Source organism: Triturus cristatus, chromosome 4_1, assembly GCF_964204655.1.
Source record: "Triturus cristatus chromosome 4_1, aTriCri1.1, whole genome shotgun sequence".
In the NCBI taxonomy this organism is placed as follows: domain Eukaryota; kingdom Metazoa; phylum Chordata; class Amphibia; order Caudata; family Salamandridae; genus Triturus; species Triturus cristatus.
Genome location: NC_140585.1, coordinates 978,888,268 through 978,908,487, shown reverse-complemented (window position 1 = coordinate 978,908,487; position 20,220 = coordinate 978,888,268). Strand labels below are relative to the sequence as shown.

The window sequence follows — 20,220 nt, the reverse complement described above, 5'->3', positions numbered from 1 at the left end:
AGACCTTAACTCAACTCTGGGTAGCTGTGGTAACAAGCAGTGAGGTGTTGTTAAAAGAACAAATGCAAAGCATTTAGAACTACCATAACAGCTGAACAAGAAAGAAACACAACACAAAGAAAATCTGACACCAATTTCTAAAAATAGCTATTATATGTTATGAATCTTTAGACACCAAAATGAACAAATCCACCAAAGGGTTCCAGAGATATAAATTATTAAGCAAATAATGAATCACTTCTTTTCATTAAAATCGCAAATAAGCATGGTCAGCGACCGCTGTTAGTGGTTACTTAGAAAACGTTTGTACAGTTGTGTTTGGTACTCTGGCCCGCTTTGGGCGTCCAACTCTGGCAGGGAGCAAGTCAGAGGGGTCAATGAGTCTTGGCAGGACAGTTACCTTTCAGTCAAAGCAGTCTCCAAGCCAGTTCTAGGCTCTATGGGCGAACCGCCATAGACATCAATGATGCGGCCTGATGCAAGGGATAAAGGATGCTTAAAGATGCTGAAGAATGCTGATCCAGTGACAGGGTCTTCCTGGGGCTACCCCTTGGCCCATGAACACAGTGGGGTGACTTTGCTCAAATGAGTCAGTGTCCCTCAAAGTCTGGTTGAAGGCCAGCCAAAAAACAGTAGCAACTGCTCTACTGGTTTCCAGTTACAGCGAAATTACAGGTTCCCTTTAACTGAGGCTAATGTCCATCTCGGGCCACCAAACTGTACTATGACAACTCTCATGTGTCTGACAGGCTCCGGGGCAACTTTTGAGCGTCGAGACTTAGACTCCCAGACTGCACTTCAGCAGCCAGTGGCAATAAGGCGATTGTGACTACCAACTGAACAAGGTAGGCTTCTTCAGCTTTTGTGGGCTTGAAGCTGAACAGGAAGTCAGCAAACTGAGTGTTAGAGTCACATCTTCTCTCTCGGGTACGGGTATGTCTTTTCCTCGAGCAGGGCACCACAGCCACAATCCTCTCTCTGCTAGCCAAAGAATCAGCAGGTGCAGTCCAGTCTTTGATGCAGCCTCGCTTTAGCGTGTCCAAGGATAGCAGGGAAGTCCTTCTTCGGTCCTCTAGCTAATAAAGACATGATCCGAGGTCTGGGTACCAGGGGTGCTACTTTTCACCTGCCTGATGACGACTTCCTGCATAGTCTAGCATCTAGCTTTACCAGAATGCAATATTCTGCCCCCTCCCAAGATGGCATAACCCTTCTCTCATTGTTTGGAGTTTGGTGGCACACCTCTGAAGTGTGGCTACCTGAGGGCTATACGCCTCAGGGCAAACTGGTTCGGCAACTGTTTCCCCCTCTCTGTCCCCAACGCCAATCTGTCTACCAGAACAAAAGAGAAGCCCCTTTTGTGTATGTCCACCATTTGAAACTCGCCTTTTGGGATTACACCCTTTTTGGTCTTCCTGCCAGGGAGAGGTAACAACTCTTGCAATGGCAACCCCATGTGTTCCTTCTGGAGAGTCGTTCACACATCCCCCATGAGGGTAGAAGATTGTCTCGTGGCCATCAACTGTAAACGGTCACTGGAAAACTTTGGCAACAGAGAGGCAACTTTTTGAAATTGTCATTTACTTAAAACTTACATTAAATTCGACTTGAGTATCAAGTCCAGTTTAATGTAACTATTCTTTTGATACCTATAGGATCAACTTTAATAGTCCCTTTCAGAAGTCAGCACAGCTGAGCTATCAGTGTGTAACCCTACACTAGCCAATGAGGCTACTAGCTTTTCTACATCAAAAATGACAATTTGGGGTTTTTACTGTTAGGACATGTCCTGTTTTTTAATATAAAGCATACTGCCATAGAGCTAAAAAGGCCTGTTTTAGGGGTGACATATAAGGAAGGTCTGGACGTTGTCATTACTTTAAATGGCAAAGTTGAGTTAGCAATTCAAAAACTGCTCTGCCAGACAGCAATGGCAGGCTGGGAGTCTTGCTTTGCTCTGTCACACGTGCTATGGCACAGAAAGTGCTGCAGTCCACGTAGGACACTTACATTTACAGGCCTTAGGTACCCATGGTACCATATACAAGGAACTTATAAGTAAGCTAACTTATATCAATTGTGGGTGAGCAAATAAGACATATACCTTTTAAGGGTCAGAGCACTGGCAGCGAGGTCTCGATAGCGGGCCTCAGTGCACTCTCAAAGTCGAAAAACCAGCAGCATCAGTCCAAAATTTTGGAGGCGATCATGAAAAAAGAGGAGTTTCCTTAGAAACAGCAATTACTCTTGGCACATTTACTTTTGCACAAAACATTTGAGATATATTTCCCATGCTAATTATTGCAATGCCCCACCCTCCTCTCCATTCACATGCTGACTCACCAAGTAGCACTCTATAACTTTTCCACCATTGCAACTACTGAACTCCTCTCAATATTAAAACTGGCAAATCTATCATGTGCCCAAGTGATCCCTTTAGAACTAAAATTATCAAACCTTTGGCTCTCTTCTCAAAGATTGATCTCTGCCTTGCCTTGCTATTTGATCACTCTTTGGGACATACCCACAAAATGTGTAATATGGAGTAATACTACAACTTAAAAGACGGCCCACTGCTGACCCTGCCTATTGTTCCAGCTATTGCCCAATATTTCAATTTTCTTTCATTTTTCATGTTACAGGCACAACCAGTTTTCAACAGTCTTATTAACCACCTCTCTTCTAATAACCTATTCAATCACGCCTCTGTCCCTTCCACCCATGTAGTCAACTTAATTTTTCGGCTGACCACACCCATCTCTCATCTATCTACACACATCATGATCAACCTGCAGCATTCAAGACTATGGACCACACCACGTTACTGCCAGTCCTCTAAAACATTAGCTGCTCTCTTTCTCTCTGTATACTATTTCCATTTACTACTCTCCCTCTCGATTTCATCTTCTTGGATGACTTCTATCGCCAACTTTATGCATATGACACACCAATCTACACCTTTTCTAGCTGCTGTACCCTCCCACTAGCCTTCTGTTGCACGATGGATGCATTTCTGACCCCTTATTCACATTTGGATGACCCTCTGATTTTCCTACTGAACTCTACAAAAATCAGAGGATTTTACGTTCCTTTGTCACCCACACCCATGTCTCCACTCAGCTTTATATATTTTACTTCAGACACTTTGATCTTATCCTTCTCAAAAAGAAAAGCCATACTTTGTATCCTCTTGCTGCACATTGACTCGTTTACTACTGCTGCCTAAACTCACTAGAAATGTAAGAGTTGAAAAGAAACCTCATCTCTCATTCCACAATCAAATTAGCCAACAGACTATTTGTGGCCTCCCTGAACACTTATACTCCCTCTTGGAAAAAGTTATCGCACATCCTATTCAAGCTTCCCAAAACATCTCTATTACATCCATTCAACATGAGGCAAGTTAGCAGTCAGCCAAAAATAGGCAGCTTCACAAACTACTGAAACTTGTATACAAAATAGATCAAAGAATTTTCCATAGCTCCAAAATCTTCAAACTGTCAATCTGCACCTTCTAGAAACACCTAAAACCGCTTGTACAGCACTAGGTTTCAATCTCTCCTCCTTTACTGGAACTATTCTCTACTGACATCTGAGCCTGATAGTCCCTCAAACTCAACTACATTTAAAACTGCCCTAAGGATTCACCCTATGCATTCAGAAAAGGTAAAAACCTAATATTGCTATTGTATTTATTATGCATCTTTACCATTTTGAATTAAATTCGAATGTACATTCTTTCAATATGTCAAGTATCTGATGCCTGTGTTACACAAAACTGATTTTTCCTACAATGTGTGTGCAAGGCACTCTTGTTAATGTTACTCATACAACTTGACTCTCATGCTAAGGGCAGTATTTTGTTTTTGCGTAACAAAAATTAAAACTGTTACCGGCATTGTTATATTTCATGTATTGTAAACAAAGGGATACTTCTACTTGCAGATTAGGGCTTTGGGGGGGGGACCACCGGGAGGCCTACCTCCCCCCCCGGGGGGATTTTGGGCCGAGGGGCAGCCAGAGCCCAGCGGGCTGGTTGGGCTCCCATGGGCTGTGTTTGGGCTCCTTGGGCTAGGGTGGGCTATCTTTGGGCTGGTGGGGTATTTAGCCGGCCATCTTGGGTCACAGGCCACCATTTTGGTGGCTTGTGACTCGACGGCCGGCTGGGGAGGATCCGGGCAGTTTAGCTTTGTGGTTTGGCCTTGTGTGTCTTTGGCCTTTTCGCGTGGTGATCTTGGCAGGGAGAGTGTTGACCTGCGAGCACTGTAGGCAGCTTGGGATAGTGGCATGAGGCGTGTGAAGAAGGGAGTGCTTACCAGAGCTTTATCTGACGGCGCAGTCGATGCAGATGGCGGGCTGCGAGGATCCGCGTGTGTTGGAGGTGCTTCGCTTCTTGGAAGACGCGGGCCGCACAGACATGCTGCGGCCCGTTAAGGTGAGGCCCCCCAGGCGGGCTGCGAGCGGTGTCGGGGCGGCAGTGATCGCGCGAGAGCCACCGCGAGCCAAGAAGCGCGTGACGGCGGAGGCTGGGAGCCGCGCCTACCAAACGTCCGCGAGGTGGGAGGCGGGGAGTGGTTCCGCAGCCTACGCTAATATTTAAGGAGGGGGCTGGGGGGCAGCGCGGCCCCGGGTGGAGAAGGGGACGCGAGGGAATTAGCAGGCAAGGGTGGGGAATGCCCGGAAGCAGGCACGCGGCATTGACACGGTTGTGGTAGTGCCAGAGCGGGAACAGGGCGGTGGGGAGGACGCCTCCACGCTGGGGAACAGCGGTGGGGCCTCCCCATTGCTCATTGACAGTGCCGATGAAGGGGAGGGGGCGGGGGGACGTGGTTGGACAGAGGGACCGAGGGAGGAGCCCCGGGGTATGGGGGTGCAGGCTGGGCCACGGAGGGGGGGCGGGGAATGGGGGAGGGGGATACGGGGGTCACCCAAGAGATACGGGAGGAGGGAGAGACAGGGTGAGGGGCGGGGGAAGATGGTGGGGTGGCAGGAGGGGGGCTTTCGCTTTGGGGGTCCATGTCGGTTGTCGACGCGGGAGGTTGGCGCGTGAGGGCGCCGGAGGGCCTGAGCACACGGGGGTCGTCAACAGGGGGGTGGGGGGAGCCATTGGGGTCTGAGGAGGCGGGGGGGTGCAGGTGTCGCGGGAGGGGTCCGGCGCCGTTCACCAGGAATTAGAGTCGCTGGTCTGGAGTGATGGGAAAGAGGGTATGGGCGGTTTTGGGGACGGGTGTGGGGAGCCCAGGTGGGTGGTTGCGCTCTCACGAGGGCCCTGACTGTGGCATCATTAGTGAGGCGGGTAAGTCATCGCTAGCCCCCCCATCCCTCCCGACGGGTCGATGCGGCCACCGGGCGGATGGGGCAGAGGTCCGCCAGTATCAAACGGGAACGAGAGGAGTGGCGCGCAGGACAGAGGAGAGGGAGTGTGGACTTGGGAGAGTTGCTCCGCACTTGCAGGGAGCGGGCGGGATTGAGGAGGCTGGAGCCCACGGAGAGCGGCCTATGGCAGGAACGCATTGGGCTGGCAGGGCTGGAGTCCGATGAGGACAGCCCGGCCCAGTTGGATTACGATGAGGAGAGTGTTGAAGAAGGGGAAATAGTGGACCGGGGAGGGGCAGTGCGCGGGGGTCTGAGTAATGCTGTGCCTAGTTTCTTACAGGACGGTGCGCCCAAGGTCCCCACCGCGGATAGAGTGACGGCTCCGCCTGCACGACTGGTTAGGCGGCGGGATCCGGTGCGGACGCCGACCTTGACGCCAGGTAAGGCACGAAGCAGGGTGGAGAGTGGATCGGGGGTTCCACAAGCAAGGGTATCGGTCAGCACGGATGCGTGGAGGGGAGGACAGGGGGTGCGTTTGAGTAAAGGAACATATGTGCGGGACAAGGGGTGGGGCCGGAGGAGACGGGTCCAGGGGAGCACAAGAGCGAGGCAGGAGGGACGGGCGATGACGGGGGTGGGGCGCGCAAGGAGGGGAAGGAGAGTAAAGAGGGTAAGGAGAGCCATATATGTACCATATATGGGCATCACAAAGCCCTTGGGGGCCAACTAATCGCTGGCGACCAAGGAGAAGATATGGAAGGGCGAGTACGTGGATATCCTAAAGCTCCTCCATCACGAGCGGACGGCAAAGGAGGAGGAGCTGGAGTTGGCCAAGAGGCCAAGGGTGCCCTTGAATATTGAGAATTGGTCGGCGGGCTTCCTAATATTCACCAGCGTGTACTGTGAAAAGTACCCTGACAGGTCCGTCACGCTGTTCAAGTACATAGATGTGATTCGGCGGGCACAGGTCACGTACGGGGGATTCGCGTGGTCGCATTATGATGAGGAGTTCCGGGCGCGGCTGGCCTGGGACACAGAGGCAAAATGGGGGAAATCGATTCGGACCTGCATCAGCAGACCATGGGAGGGGCAAAATGCGGCAAAACAATATACACGGCCAGCGGGCTCCCGCTCGCGCCCTGCCCCTTTCCAACCCACCCCACCCCACCCGTGGGGGGGTGGGCCAAGGAGGAAGCACCGTCGGAAGTACAGTGGGAGAGTGCTGGGACTTCAACAAGGGTGCTTGTGCTCGACAATATTGCAAATTCCGGCACAAATGCTCCAAATGCTCGGGCGCCACCCAGTGGTGCAATGCTGGGGGGTGGGAGGCGGCGATCAGCAGTCCGCACCAGTGGGCAGCAGCCGGGAGGTATAGGAGGACAAGGGAATTTGGGAAAAGGCTCATACACCAATTAAGCTGGACCGGCTGGACACCTTTTTGGCGTCTTATCCACGGACCGAAGACGCTGGACTGCTGCAGCAAGGGTTTCGGGAGGGTTTCCGGCTGGGGTACGACGGTCCGCGAGCGGCCAGATGGGCCGAAAATTTTAAATCTGCCAAAACACACGGAGCGGTGGTGCGGGACAAATTGGGCAAGGAGGTCAGGGAAGGGCGGATCGTGGGGCCATTTCGAGAGACCCCTTTGCGGGACCTGATCATCTCCCCAATTGCGGTGGTGCTGAAGAATGAGCCGGGACAGTATCGACTGATTTAGCATCTGTCATGGGGCGTCGGTCAACGATTACATATCGGCCGAGTTGTCGTCAGTATCTTACTCCTCCGTGGATGTGGCACGGTGGCTGGTCGCGAGTGTGGGGCCGGGCGCCCTCATGGCGAAATGCGATATCAAGTCGGCTTTTCGGCTGCTCCCGGTACACCCGGAGGACTATCAACTGCTGGGCATACAGTTTGAGGGGTCCATCTTTGTGGACAAGGCGTTGCCCATGGGGTGTTCCATATCTTGCGCCTTATTCGAGCGCTTCAGTACCTTCTTGCAGTGGGTCTTTTCGTGGCACACGGGTAAAGAGACGGTGACGCACTACCTGGATGATTGTTTCCTGGTGGGACGGCCCGGTTAGGCGGACTGCCAGCAGCAGCTGGACAGTTTCACAGAGCTCATGTGCTACCTGGGTGCGCCCCTGGCCCCAGAGAAAACACAAGGTCCCAGTACGGTGCTGTCTTTTCTGGGCATAGAGCTGGACTCGGTGGTCATGGAGGCCCGCTTGCCGGGAGAGACGAAGGTGCACATGCTGCTGTTGGTTGACACTATGTTGGCGAAACAGAAGGTGACGGTTCGAAAGGTCCAAGTTCTCTTGGGGCATTTGAACTTTGCGTGCCTTGTGGTGCGAGCAGGGCAAACGTTTTGCAGGGGACTGGGCTTGTCCTTGTCCGGTCTGACACTACCACACCATCATCTGCGCTTGTCGGCGGGTACGAAGGAAGATCTACGCATGTTGCGGGCGTTCTTGGAGTGATTTAATGGTATTCCCATGGCTCCCCCAGAAGAATGGGAATGGAACGTGACCATCTCCTCAGACGCGGCAGGGGTGGGTGGTTTTGGACTGTATTGGCAGGGGAGGTGGTGTGCCAAGGAGTGGCCGTCACAGTGGCAGAATGGGGGGTGGAGCATTGCATTTTTGGAACTGTTCCCCCTGGTAGTGGCGGTGACGGTGTGGGCACGAGAGTTGGCGCACAAAAAGGTGATTTTCAAGGTGGATAACATGTCTGTGGTACATGTCGTGAACAGACAGTCGGCCAGGGACCCACAGGTGCTCAAGTTCTTGAGGGTGCTTGTGCTGCAATGTCTGGAACATAATATTTTGTTTCAAGCTCGGCATGTGCCGGGGGAGGACAATGACATTGCGGATGCTTTGTCTCGTTCACAGTGGCAGAGGTTCCATGGCCTAGCCACGGAGGCGGACGACTGCAAGAGGGCGGTGCCAGCGGGAATGTGGTCAGTAGGAAAGAGAGGGTCATACAACTGGTAAGAGGGTCAGTAGCCACTTCCACCTGGAGGGCGTACGAACAGCCTTGGCGGGATTTTCTGGACAGTGGTGCGGCGCGACACGACAGTCAGTGGGCGAGGGGCGAATAGGTGGTGCAGTTTATCCTGGCTATGATGGACAAAGGCATGTCCAAAGTGACGATCGCAGGCAAGCTGTCAGCCATAGCATTTATGGGGAAATTGTGGTGGGGCTCTGCACCGTCGGCGGGCGAATTGGGGGCACGCTTATTGGAAGGATGGGCACGGGAACGAGGCGCCAACACCCTACAGCGCCGGCCCATAACGGCGGCTATTCTCGATGGCTCATGCCGCAGATATGCTGCAACCGGGAGCAACCGGGGGGAAGCCATTCTGTTTTCCACGCTAATGTTGTGGATGTATTTCGGGGCTTTCCGGGTGCCGGAGCTCCTGGGGGCTAGGGGGAAGCAGGGGGTACAGTGAGAGGAGGTGGACTTGCAGACCAGGAAGGAGGTCATGGGACCCGTGCTGAATCGGGCGGTGTGCCCCGCGGTTTGGGGTAGGACTTTGGCGTGCGGGCGGTTGAGGATGTTGGTGACGTTTTCGCTGGGTCAAGGGTAGTTGGGTGACAGCGGCTCAGCTGTTTTGGGTTTTGAGGCACGCCCTTCAAGTTATGGGCGAGAACCCCAGATGGTTTGGGACGCATTCTTTCCGCATAGGTGCGGCGACGGATGCAGCGAAGAAGGGGTGGGGGAGGGATGACCTGATGCGCTTGGGGCGATGGAAATCAGACTGTTACAAGACATACATCAGGATGCGGGGAGTTGGTGAGGGGGAGGCCTGAATTTCTGTCCATTGTCTCACGTATGTGTTTTATCAGGTGCGGTGGTGGGGCCGGACGTGGCAGGATTGTCCATCCTCATCTTAGGACACTCTTTTGTGAAATGAGCAGAGCGTTACGAATGGGACAAGACCAGGAGTTTAAATTTAGACTTGGATCCGAGGTTGTTCAGTTGTCATTGGCAGGGGAAGGGGGGCATGAGGTGGCACGAATTATTGCCGGCCTTGAGTAAGGTAGTTAGGGGGGGAATCTGCCCGGATGTGTTAGTTATCCATTTGGGAGAGAATGATCTGGTACAATGCAAAGGCCTGGCACTGTTGAAACAAATGAAGCGAGATCTGTTGGAAATTCGGCGGCAGTGGTCGGGTTGTCATGTCATATGGTCCGAGTTTATAGGAGATGTTGGAGGGGGGCGGAACGGCCTGCGGCCATAGATAGGGCGCAAAGAAAGATTAATAGGGACATGAGAAATGTTTGCGATAAGGAAGGGTTTGGGAGGATAGAACATCCGGAGCTGCGTTGTGCGGCGGTGTATTTCTTCAGGGAGAATGGGGTTCAGCTGTCCCGCTATGGCATGGAATTGTATATAGTGCAGCTTAAGGAGGCTTTGGACAGGGCGATAGGTGTGTGCAGATACCCGAAGCATCAGGAGCCCTAGTTTGGGGGGGTCGAAAAGTCGTCAGTATGACTTTGAGTGGCGTTTTTCCTAGGTCAGTTGTGGTATTAAACATGTATAGTTACAGTTATGAAACAACATAGGAAGTTTACGTAGATAGGTAGGTGAAGAAAGGTTATACAATTGTCAGTTGTGGTTATAATTGTTGCAGGGAGGAACATGTTTAGGGGAGGGGGTGGGGGTAAAGTAGGAGGATAATAATTAGTGAGGTATTAGTTTTGTACGGCACAGGCCAAGGGAATTTTGGTTGTAAGGTGCACCTGTGTCCAATAAAGCGGCCTTTTTCACACCAACAAGCTAGTCTGTGGTCTGTACTGCCCCCTTTTTGGCCAAATCCTCACCTCTTAAATCTTCTCCAGGTGCCAAACTGGATCTGGAAAATTAGCAATAGTGCTCGCGCTCCAGCAGGTGGCGCTTCAGGTCTGACCAGAAATAACATCCACTGAAGTGATGTCACAGAGCCTTATACTGCACCACGCAGTGCATGGCACAAACATTAGTTTCTTTTTCTATGCCTTTGATCTGGATCTGATGTGCTCTCTCCTGAGATTTTCTTGTTTTGAAAAGTGTTGCAGTGCTGCAAAACCTGTTTCTTGTTTATGAATGCTTCCATAATGGTCCTTAGTCATGGAGCTTTGCTCTGAGCTTGTCAGGACCCAATCTGGGTTGAACATTCATCTTCCATACTCCAGTAGTCAGAAGGAATACTCGTTAAGGATCCAACAGGCAGGCAGGAGAAAGGGTTTCAGTCCATATCCCACTCTCGACTCATTTTCCACAGTAATCCAGAAGACTTGTTATTGCCACTGATTAACCTCTCCCCATGACCCCTTCATATCAATCTGTCTGAGAGGTGTTACTCCAATCCAATTTTGCTCCTGACCTTGGGAAATGTTGTCTGGTGCTAGGGCCATCCCACAAGTCAGACACAGCGCTTCTTAGGATTACTCTCCTGCCCCGACAGGCAGTGGCCCAACACCAGTACTTGACTAGTTGGCTCCATTTCAGCACTGTGCCTAGAGCAGTGAAAGCCATTTTTAGCTATTCCGCAAACCAGGTGATTATTAGCTGCATTCCACCAGGCAAAGCTCTTAGGGGGCTTCTATCATGTCTTTCATAATATCAGGGGTTTGAATTCTGGTTTTGAGGTCGACCATGATTGCTTCACAAGCCTTCCTTCAGAAGATATTTCTGTCTTTTTTATGAGATGTTATGTGTAGGATTTGGAATTTGCCCTTGCCATGACATAGGCTAAGTCAAACATGTTAGCAAAGATCCTCCAATCTGGTGCTCCCACATTGGTAGCCCTTTAATGATATGCTTCTATAAGCCATCAACCCTATCTGGAGCAGACCAACATCTGCACTATCTTTAAGTAGTGTGGTCACACCACGCTATCAGCAGGCTCCGAACACCTTGTTTTTCTATTCTCCTACTCTTTATCTGACAGTTTTAGTTAGGAAACCTCCACCAATCTTGATAAAGGTGGGAATCCCCCTTCCTTTCTGCTCTCCCATTGTAGGTGGAATGGAAGCTTCTAAATGTGATGGAGGAGAAGATATTATAGGGTAGTATGGCCCATTACTCCTGAAATAAATATGCCAATTAGCAAGACATTTCTATGATCCTCAGGAGAAAGCACAGATGGGGTTTCCATTCTTTCCAGATTGCTTGAGAAGTTACTTTTCTAATGTGGCCCTTGACATCTTTGGGGAAGCTAGACAGCTTTTGATGTCTGGCCTTTTCACTTTGGACTCAATAAACGTCTGAAAAACAGACGTTTATTAAGTTTAACATGGAACCCTATTCCTTCGATGTAGAAGTGGTCCCTCTCATTTCTATTTTGACTTTTCACTTTGAAAACAGTAGCCAGGTCCGTGGTTCTTCCCTGTCTCTTCACCAAAATACTTCTGGCCTTTCCAGGAATGTCCAGACCAATTTACTGGATGTACATTTCAAAGGTTCCCATTTCTTCGGAGAAGAGGCTGAGACGGTTGTCAACACAGCCCATCTCATCCTCCATTACGGGCTCCTCTTGGGGATTTGAAAAGGTGGAGACATGGAGTACTGGATGGTTATTCAAGGAGTAGGCCATACAGGTGAAGTGAGCTACCCGTGCTAGTATGAGATCTTCACACTTCTCCTCGTACTGAAGGGTAGTGTCTTATTTTAGAGAATCCTTAGGACAGCTTCAACATTCCCCTAATTTTTTGCGGTTCTGAATTAGCAACTAGGGTGTCATGGTAGATTTGCAACTATGTAGCCCAGGTGGCAAGCTGATCCCTTCTAGCGTTCAGCCCAACACTTAGGCAGACTTTACTCTCTAGGTTTTCTGAGAAACCAAGGATGCCGCAGGCCAGCTGTTAAAGGTCTCACAAGGGGCTTGCTTAACCTATCTTTGGGTTTGTTCCTGTGCCAAAGGTGGTGAGGTTCTTACCCTTGGAGTATATTCTTCATTTAATGGTTATTTGACCATTTGGTGTTGTATTCCTCTGGGTTCTGCCCTGAAGTTTGGGGACTGGATGGTTCCTTTGGACCCATCGGGTGGTGTTCTTTATTCAGTCCTGCTGCGATGTGTCAACAGTCAATACTGCATGCAAGGTCTTATATTCCGAGGTTCAGTGTTCTCACATCTCACTGTATTTTAAATCACATGTACAAGGTGATTATGTGTAAAAAGTGTCCGAGCATCAGCTCATAATGTTTTTAAGGTCTGTTAATGTTATGCAACATGTCTTATTCAAATAGATCACTATCTGATCAACAACCGTGTTCAGGCCCTAACCTCTTAACCTTTGCCCACACCTTTAGAACCTTGAAATAACCCAGAGCGGCATAGTAAGAGGATAGGTCACCTTACAGCCTAAGAAAATGATACATTACCCCCAGCACATCATGCACAAAAGACATGGAAGCCTGACTGCTTTATGTGTGTCACTTCAAATTGCATACGCTACAGAAAAAAGTTGTTATGCTTTGCTCGACATATTGTGCTCTACTGGATTTATTCTGGGCCATTCAGAAGGTAACCACTTAAGTGGAGAAGCAAGGTAATAATACTCAAAACTGGGGACCCTGTGCCCTCCTTCAGAGAGTGGTAGCATTAATTTCTTAAGAGAGGTTTTTTCCCTTGCATTACAAAACTCAAAATTCAAGACGAAGAGCCTGTCCTTGAGTGGTACTATTAACTTCTTTACCTGTTGTGTCACTCTATACTAGCTTTAGCAGTTGTCAGTATTTTGAAAAACAAATGAAGTGCAAGCTTTGAGAGAATGTTTTCAAAGACATACGGCAGGGGTGGTAGCATAATCATCTTGGATAATGCCATCTGTCCCAGAAATGAGAGAGTTCCTTTCATCTTTGTCCTTATCCGAGGGATAGACTCGGACCTCAAGATAATTAAACGCGGTTGGTCCCCACTGAAGAAGCACATCTCTAGGAAAACAGTAGGACCAGTAAATGCCTCGACACAAGTGCAGCAAGCATGATTTATTCCAAGTAAATTTCAGGACAGACAGTTCACTGAATCAATCAAACAATTGGATAGGTGGGGCCAGACCACTTAAAGTATCACACAAATATTACACGATGTTGTCGGCACATAGTGAAATAGTGTGGCACCAGTTGTGTCCCCTCGATATCCACAATGTGTTTTCCATGTCTTCCACTGCTAGCATGAAGGGTAAGGGTGACAATGGACAGCCCCCTTGAACTTACCAACCAGGACAAATGAATCAACCAGTCTACACGTCGGCTGTTTGATTTGTGTACAGTAATTTAATCTGTTATAAAATTAATAGCTAAAAATTAATGGGCGACAGGACTGTATAGAAATAGTTCCAACTCAACACATCAAAAACATTTTCAATGTTCAAGGACACCACTAGATGCGGCCGGATTTCATCAGATAGACCATCTGCAATATGAACAACCATAGCAAGTTAGATGTGCTGTGCTCAGGGCTAAAGATGCACTGATCAGAACGGATAAATGATGGCAATACATTCCTAATTCTAACCACTAGTGTATTAGATAGCACTTTGTAGTCTAGATTCAACATGGATTGGGGATGGTAGGACGACTTAAGTAACAGATCAATCCCAGTCCTCAGAATCACATCAACGCTTTTCGGGGTTGACAAATTTTATAGATCAAGCAAGCACAAGCCAGCAAGTATTCAAACATGGTATAGAATTCAATAGGCAACCCATCAGTATCCGGGGTCTCTTCACTTGGCAATAAACTAATAGAATTTTTTAAAAAATTTTATTAAGGCATCCTACATACATTTTTATGCATATATCATTGTTGTGCAAAGCCTTCGTATATGATTCTAGAATTTGAACAGCAGTAACATAGTCAAACGTTCGGTAGTTCAATTTTGTACAAGCAATCTACTTGTCTCTTATCCGTTGTCGTACCTCTTGGTTTACTCAGCCTAAAGGCTCAGTCAGTTCCACTCCATTTCATTTCCTATGCCAGCTCTGTCTGGTATCTGCATTGTTCCTCAGTCTAATTATAACATGTAACAGCCCAACTTCCTCCCCTCCCCCCCAAAGCATGCCTTGCCTAAATCAAATGCGACTCCATGTAATCCACCTAATTCAGGTAACTCCTCGACCCCTCTAAATAATCTAATAGAATTTATGATGTCCACTTGCATGAATGGGTTATCTATCACATCTCTAAGTTCCGGCTCAAGCACTGGGAAGGGCACAGCCTCCTGATAAGCAGTTAGGTTCAAGGATCGCAGAGTAGAATTCAAGGAATATAAACAGAAATTGTAGTAACTACTCTGATCATACCAACTTTCAACAGCTCCCCAAACTGCCTCAAGACATGCTTCTTTGATTGTGACCTTAAAGGCCTCCCACTACTCCTCAGTCACACCTACTAAACCACTGCCTTCAAGTTAATGGGATCTAGTATCATGAACTTCCCTTCAAGACAGGGCCTTTTAAAGCACTAGTATGAGCTCTGCTTGAAGAGTGGAAGTGTGTGGCCAACCCCACATCAGTTTAAACAGTACTGGGCAGTGTTAGGAAATAGGTATGCTCAGGTACTCCATATTAACTGTGACAACCAGTTGCAAGGAACAAAAGAACACATCAAGTCTGATGTGCAAAAAAGTACAGGAGAAATAAATGTATACTGCCTGTCAAAAGAGAGTGTACCCCTTTTCCTTTTCTTTTATAGGCTAACATAGGGGCTGTGGCGATTGTTCCGCCATCACAATGAGATTTACTCACTGCCATATTAGGATGGCGTTGGGTATTGCAGTGGATGCAAAGTCCGTTCGCCGCTTTTCCGCCGGTGGCAATCGTAACGATCGCCTGGCGGGCGGAGTAGGGCCACTAATATGGTGGTGATGCCTAGCAGGCACCGTCCGCCATATTAGGATGTGGGAAATGAAAGGCCTTTCCATTGCGGTGATGCCACCATGGAAAGGCTGGAGGGGATTGGGTCTAGGGGCCGGTTGCAGGTCACCCTTGTGTTTGGGGGAGGTGGGGTGCACTTGGGGGGTACCTATGGTACCCCTATACATTTCACTGCACCAAGTGGCAGGCACCGTGTGGTGCCTGCCATGTGGTGTAGTGAAATGCTAGACATGCAATTCTAACATCGCGGCGGGTGCTGCTGTCAGCAGCACCCGCCGCAATGTTAAATTGCAGAATGCGACCGCCATGGTGGCGGTCACATCCTAATTCATGGTGCAGGTCCGCCGCATGTCTGGTGGCCGGTCCAAACACCGCAGGGATGGCGGGCGGACTCAGGTCCGCCCGCCATCCTAATGAGCCCCTTAGTTTTTTGATCATTCCCTGGTCAGATATTATTTGGATGGTCAACTCTGGTTGCATCTGTTGCAAGTTCTTTTGCTGGCTTAGGTGCCAGAGTAAGCAGTGATTTCTCAAGCTGGTATGTACCCGTGGTATTCAAGATAGATTCAGGTAGGCTGGTTTTATGCCAGATTTTCAGGAAAATCAGCTGCATTTAGATGTATCTCTGTTATAGGTGGATATCAAAAAATCTAGCAAGGATGTAGCCCTTTTGGAACCATGAAGGATCATCCCTCTCGGAACAGATTCTATTTTAACTGCAATCGCCTGATAAGACAAAGCCAATAAAGCAATTGAAACGGTGCAGAGGAAAAACGCATTTAACTTAGTGAAGTGCAATGCATGTGTCAAATCATGCATCGACCATAAGGCTGGTGACTAACAATTTACTCAAAGCAAATATGAATTTGTTTTTTATCAATTAGAAATAAGATATATCACGCACTCTGGATTAGTTAGATTTACAACGTACCTAGTTTGAGGAGTTCGCCTAATTTACAGTAGAAAATGCTCACCCATAAAATTATAACTGATAATTATCATTAAAAAAAGGAATGAACAGCATGTATACTGTGTAGATTATTACACACAAACAAAATGATGTATTTTAGAACTATACAACATACCTTATTTAAAGCATCAATAAATTTGACTCCTTTGTATGAGACTGATAGAATAATAGTAGGAATGTTTTTCATTTGTTCTGTTGATTTCTGCAATTTAAATGACAACTGTTAAAAATAATTTACAAGTTTTCAGTTTTCGTAATGAATTGCATTTTGATTTGTTGCCATTTATTCAACTACAGATGTGAGATAAGAATATGACAAACGGAGAACTGTTATAAAAAGAAAAACTTAAGAAGTAGACATTTCGATTAACAATTAAGACATGAATGCGTATTTGAAGCCCTTCAATGAAAAAGTTGAAATTAAATAACACATCGTTATCAATCCCCGGCTTGTTTTACTGGTATCCAAGACTGAAATCCGATATCTCATGTTAGAACGAGGGAACAATAACGGAAAGTGCTGATTAATATTTTTCTAAAACAAAATGAACAATTGAAACAAGCTCATGCTAGGAAACAGACTTAACAGTAGCTTCATTTAATGTTTTTTTGTGCATTTTCACTAGCCACTGGTTGCAGCAACAGGCATCTCTGAAAGACACCCACATTCCTTAAGAAAGTTTAACTCTCATATGGAGCACGTGGAGAGTGCAAGAGGAGTTGTGTGATGCAGGGTATTTATCATCAGGCAATGGTAGCTTTGATTGCGGTAAAAATTGATTAATACCTCCATGACTGATGAGGAGCCAGGGGCCTTATGGGGAGGGGCAGAGTGGCGGGGAGGGGCAGGCGTCATTTTGTGTAATGTCACTGGAAGAGTTGAGCAGAGAAAATAACTTCTGGATTTTAGAGGGCCTGGACAAAACTCCAAGATGCCGTATTACACATGTCTAGGGGTGTAACTGGCATTTGCACCCGCTTTTTGCACCTGAGGCACAGTTATTACTACAAGGGCTGCAGAGGCCCTTCTGCAATATTGAAGGCGCAGACACAAACCGTGTGCCAGCACAATTCCAGAGTTCCAGTGGGGCATATCGTTATCTACATGAGAGAGTGGCCACAGGCAAATGCTGGGCCACCTTTTCTTTTGCGCCCTATTACAGATGTGGGTGTCAGGGCAAAAATGTGTTATGTTATACTGACTTGTATAGCGTATTAATCACCCAAGAGGGAATCCAGGCGCTTGGACAGGTGTGTAGGTGTGAGGTGCTTGTACAAACAGCCATGTCTTCAGTTTTTTGCGGGACTCCATAAGTGAGGAGGAGGCTCTGATGTGTTAAGAGGCTGTTCCATGTCTGGGGTGTGATGTAGGAGTATGAGCGACCACCAGTTTTGCTTTTGCGTATGCAGGGAATGTGTGCAAGTGAGAGTGAGGCAAAGCATAGGTGTCTGGTGGGTTGGTGAAAGTGTATGCAGCTGTTCATGTATGCTGGTTCTGTTGTGTAGGGCTTTGTATGTTGCATGAGAAGTTTTAATTGGCTGCGCTTGCGAAGGGTTTAGCCAGTAAAGCTTCTTGATGTGCAGTGTGATGTGAGTTAGGTGTGGCAGGTTGAGTATGAGTCTTGCAGCAATGTTCTGGAGTCTTTGTAGGGTTGGTTGGAGATTCCGGCGTAGAGAGTGTTGCCGTAGTCTAGCCTGCTGGTGGTGAGTGCTTGTATGACAATCCTACTGGTGTTCTGAGGCAACCATTTGAGGATCTTTAGTAGCATGCATAGGATGTAGAAGCAGGAGTTGCACGCTGCAATGACTAGAGCCGTCATGTAGAGCTTGTGCTCGAGGGTGATCCCTAGAGTTCTTGTATGGTCTGTGGGTAAAGTTCGAGGTGGGTTGAGTTGCTTGTTGATGGCCTTCTCAATCACTCGTGCTGGATAGGGGCGCAGGGATGATGGGTCGGAAGTTGCTTTGTTGCTTTGCTCTTGTGCCCCATTACAGACATGGGTGTCAGGGCAAAAATGTGTTGGGAGGCATGCTGATTGTGTGGTACCAGTAAGATGGCGCACAGTTTGCCACAAAAGAGTGTCCCTTGGGAGATGGGACTGGGGTCCCACAGACCCACGTAGGTATCCCCCGCAGACATGACCCTTCAGACACTGCAACCACCAGTTGGGGGGGATTCTTGACCCCTATTCCAAATGAGGCTGGGCCTTCTGAAAGTGAAAGACGGAGTTGCGGCTTCAAACTGCAACTCAGTTTTTCACTGATGCGCTCTCCACAGACTGTTGCATCTGCCTTTGGAAGTGCATTGTTTTTGTACACATTATACACAATAGGCACAATTTGGTTTTTTAAGCAGTGAGGTTACACCGTCACACATATGATGTTTATCCGGTCCGCCTTATATCAAGTGCATTATATCCTTCAGCACTTGTAATATGGTGGACGGGATAGCTGTCACCTTTGTGACGGAGTCACCCGTACACCAAACTCTAAATTAGGACCTCTGTACCTATTTGTTGTGGGCTCAGTCAGGGACAGTGCTCGCGTTATCTAATGCGGCAAAGGAGACAAACCTACTCGTTTAGATTGAAATATGACTACGCCCTTGGAACTCTATGAGTAATGTTCTCATAATTTATAAGCTTTCATGTTACTCTTTGTGCCTTTCTCCTATTCAGGGAAAGGCATAGAGAGTAACCTAAAGCTAATCAATTATGAGAACACTACTCAGAGTGGTGTCCCAATGATGCCTGCTTCCGGTCTACTAAAACTTTAGAAGTGGAGGCGAGGAATACTTGCCTGAGCTCCCATTCAAGAGGCATGTGTAGGTGATGATTATCTGCTCTTGCGCTGAGCATCCTGGCAAAGAGGAATAATAGAAGACAAAATGTCCTAACAAAATCCCACTTCCGGAGTTCTATCATTAAACAGCAGAATGGAGGTAAGTGAGTGCTGCCATGCTTCTTGATATAAGGAAAGGCTATGGTACTGCCTAGGTCTATCATCATCACTGTAGGTGGACCCAGTGGTATGAGGACATTTCAGGATAGGAAAACTGTATTTATGTAGTTGCACGCTGAAAGGGGAAAAAGCTATATTACTTACATTGGATATCTGAACTTAGATGTCCACGTAAAGAGAGTTATGAGATAATTGCTTAATTCCTCTACCTAAATTGCTAAACACTGAAAACCACACAGACACAGAATGTGACTCCATTGATCACTTCAGCTCCAACGCCTAGACCTAAAATTCTATGCTGCAAAGCAACATAATTCCTTCAACCCTCTGTCCACTAAAAAGTTAACCAATTTCACAAAGGGATCATTGGCAAACAGCTGCACAATCCATGTGTTCAAGGACATCTTTATGGACAGCTCAGTTGCCACCCCACCCACAGCCTTTATTCACCACTTGCTGAATAATAACATATTCCCAGAAGAACGCCACATTTTCTGCGTCATGTCCTTTCTAATATAAATAGATACCGTATTCAAAACTCCAGCTACGTGATGCCCTATTAACAATCTCCATCTCCTAAGCAAGTGATCAAAAGAGTTATTTATGTTCAATTATCCTCCTACATTAAAGAGAATGATATTTTCTCGGACACAACAAGAATTAATTCACGTAGAAGTACGAAATCTGTGCTAATTGCAACTTGACATCAAAACTCTCATTGATTCTAATGATGTGGCAACACTCTATTGCTGGATCTTGCAGCTGCTTTTGTCATCATCTAAAATCCCACTCAGTTTGGACGAACAAAGCTAGAATGACCAAGGCACTTTCCTCTAATGTACTGATTTCTTCTCACCAACTGATCTCTCTCATACTGTAACACTCAACCCCTGAAAAATGGAGACCGCAATGTCCAGCATCTCATTCTTCTACTTTACCTCAGCCCACTTATCTCCTTCAAATTCAACTGCTGCAACTATGCAGATGACACTAAATCTATACCAAACTCCAAAACCTATCTTAGTTAGGCTCCACAGCCATCACCAATGAATCGTCCATAAAGATTCTAGCAAAAGGTACAAGCGATCAACAGTCTAGTACTCTCCATACAAGGCTACA

At 47.7% G+C, this 20,220-nt stretch overlaps 1 protein-coding gene across 4 annotated transcripts in view; it reads right to left on the bottom strand.

Annotated features, from left to right (window-relative positions):
- Window positions 1-20,220, bottom strand: part of ANKS1B (ankyrin repeat and sterile alpha motif domain containing 1B) — a 511,172-nt gene that overhangs the window by 228,444 nt on the left and 262,508 nt on the right. For all 4 annotated transcript variants that reach the window (XM_085653883.1, XM_085653885.1, XM_085653884.1 and 1 more), the window contains one exon: window positions 16,259-16,345. In XM_085653883.1, coding sequence (XP_085510009.1) covers window positions 16,259-16,345 — 87 coding nt within the window. The remainder of the gene's footprint in view (window positions 1-16,258; window positions 16,346-20,220) is intronic.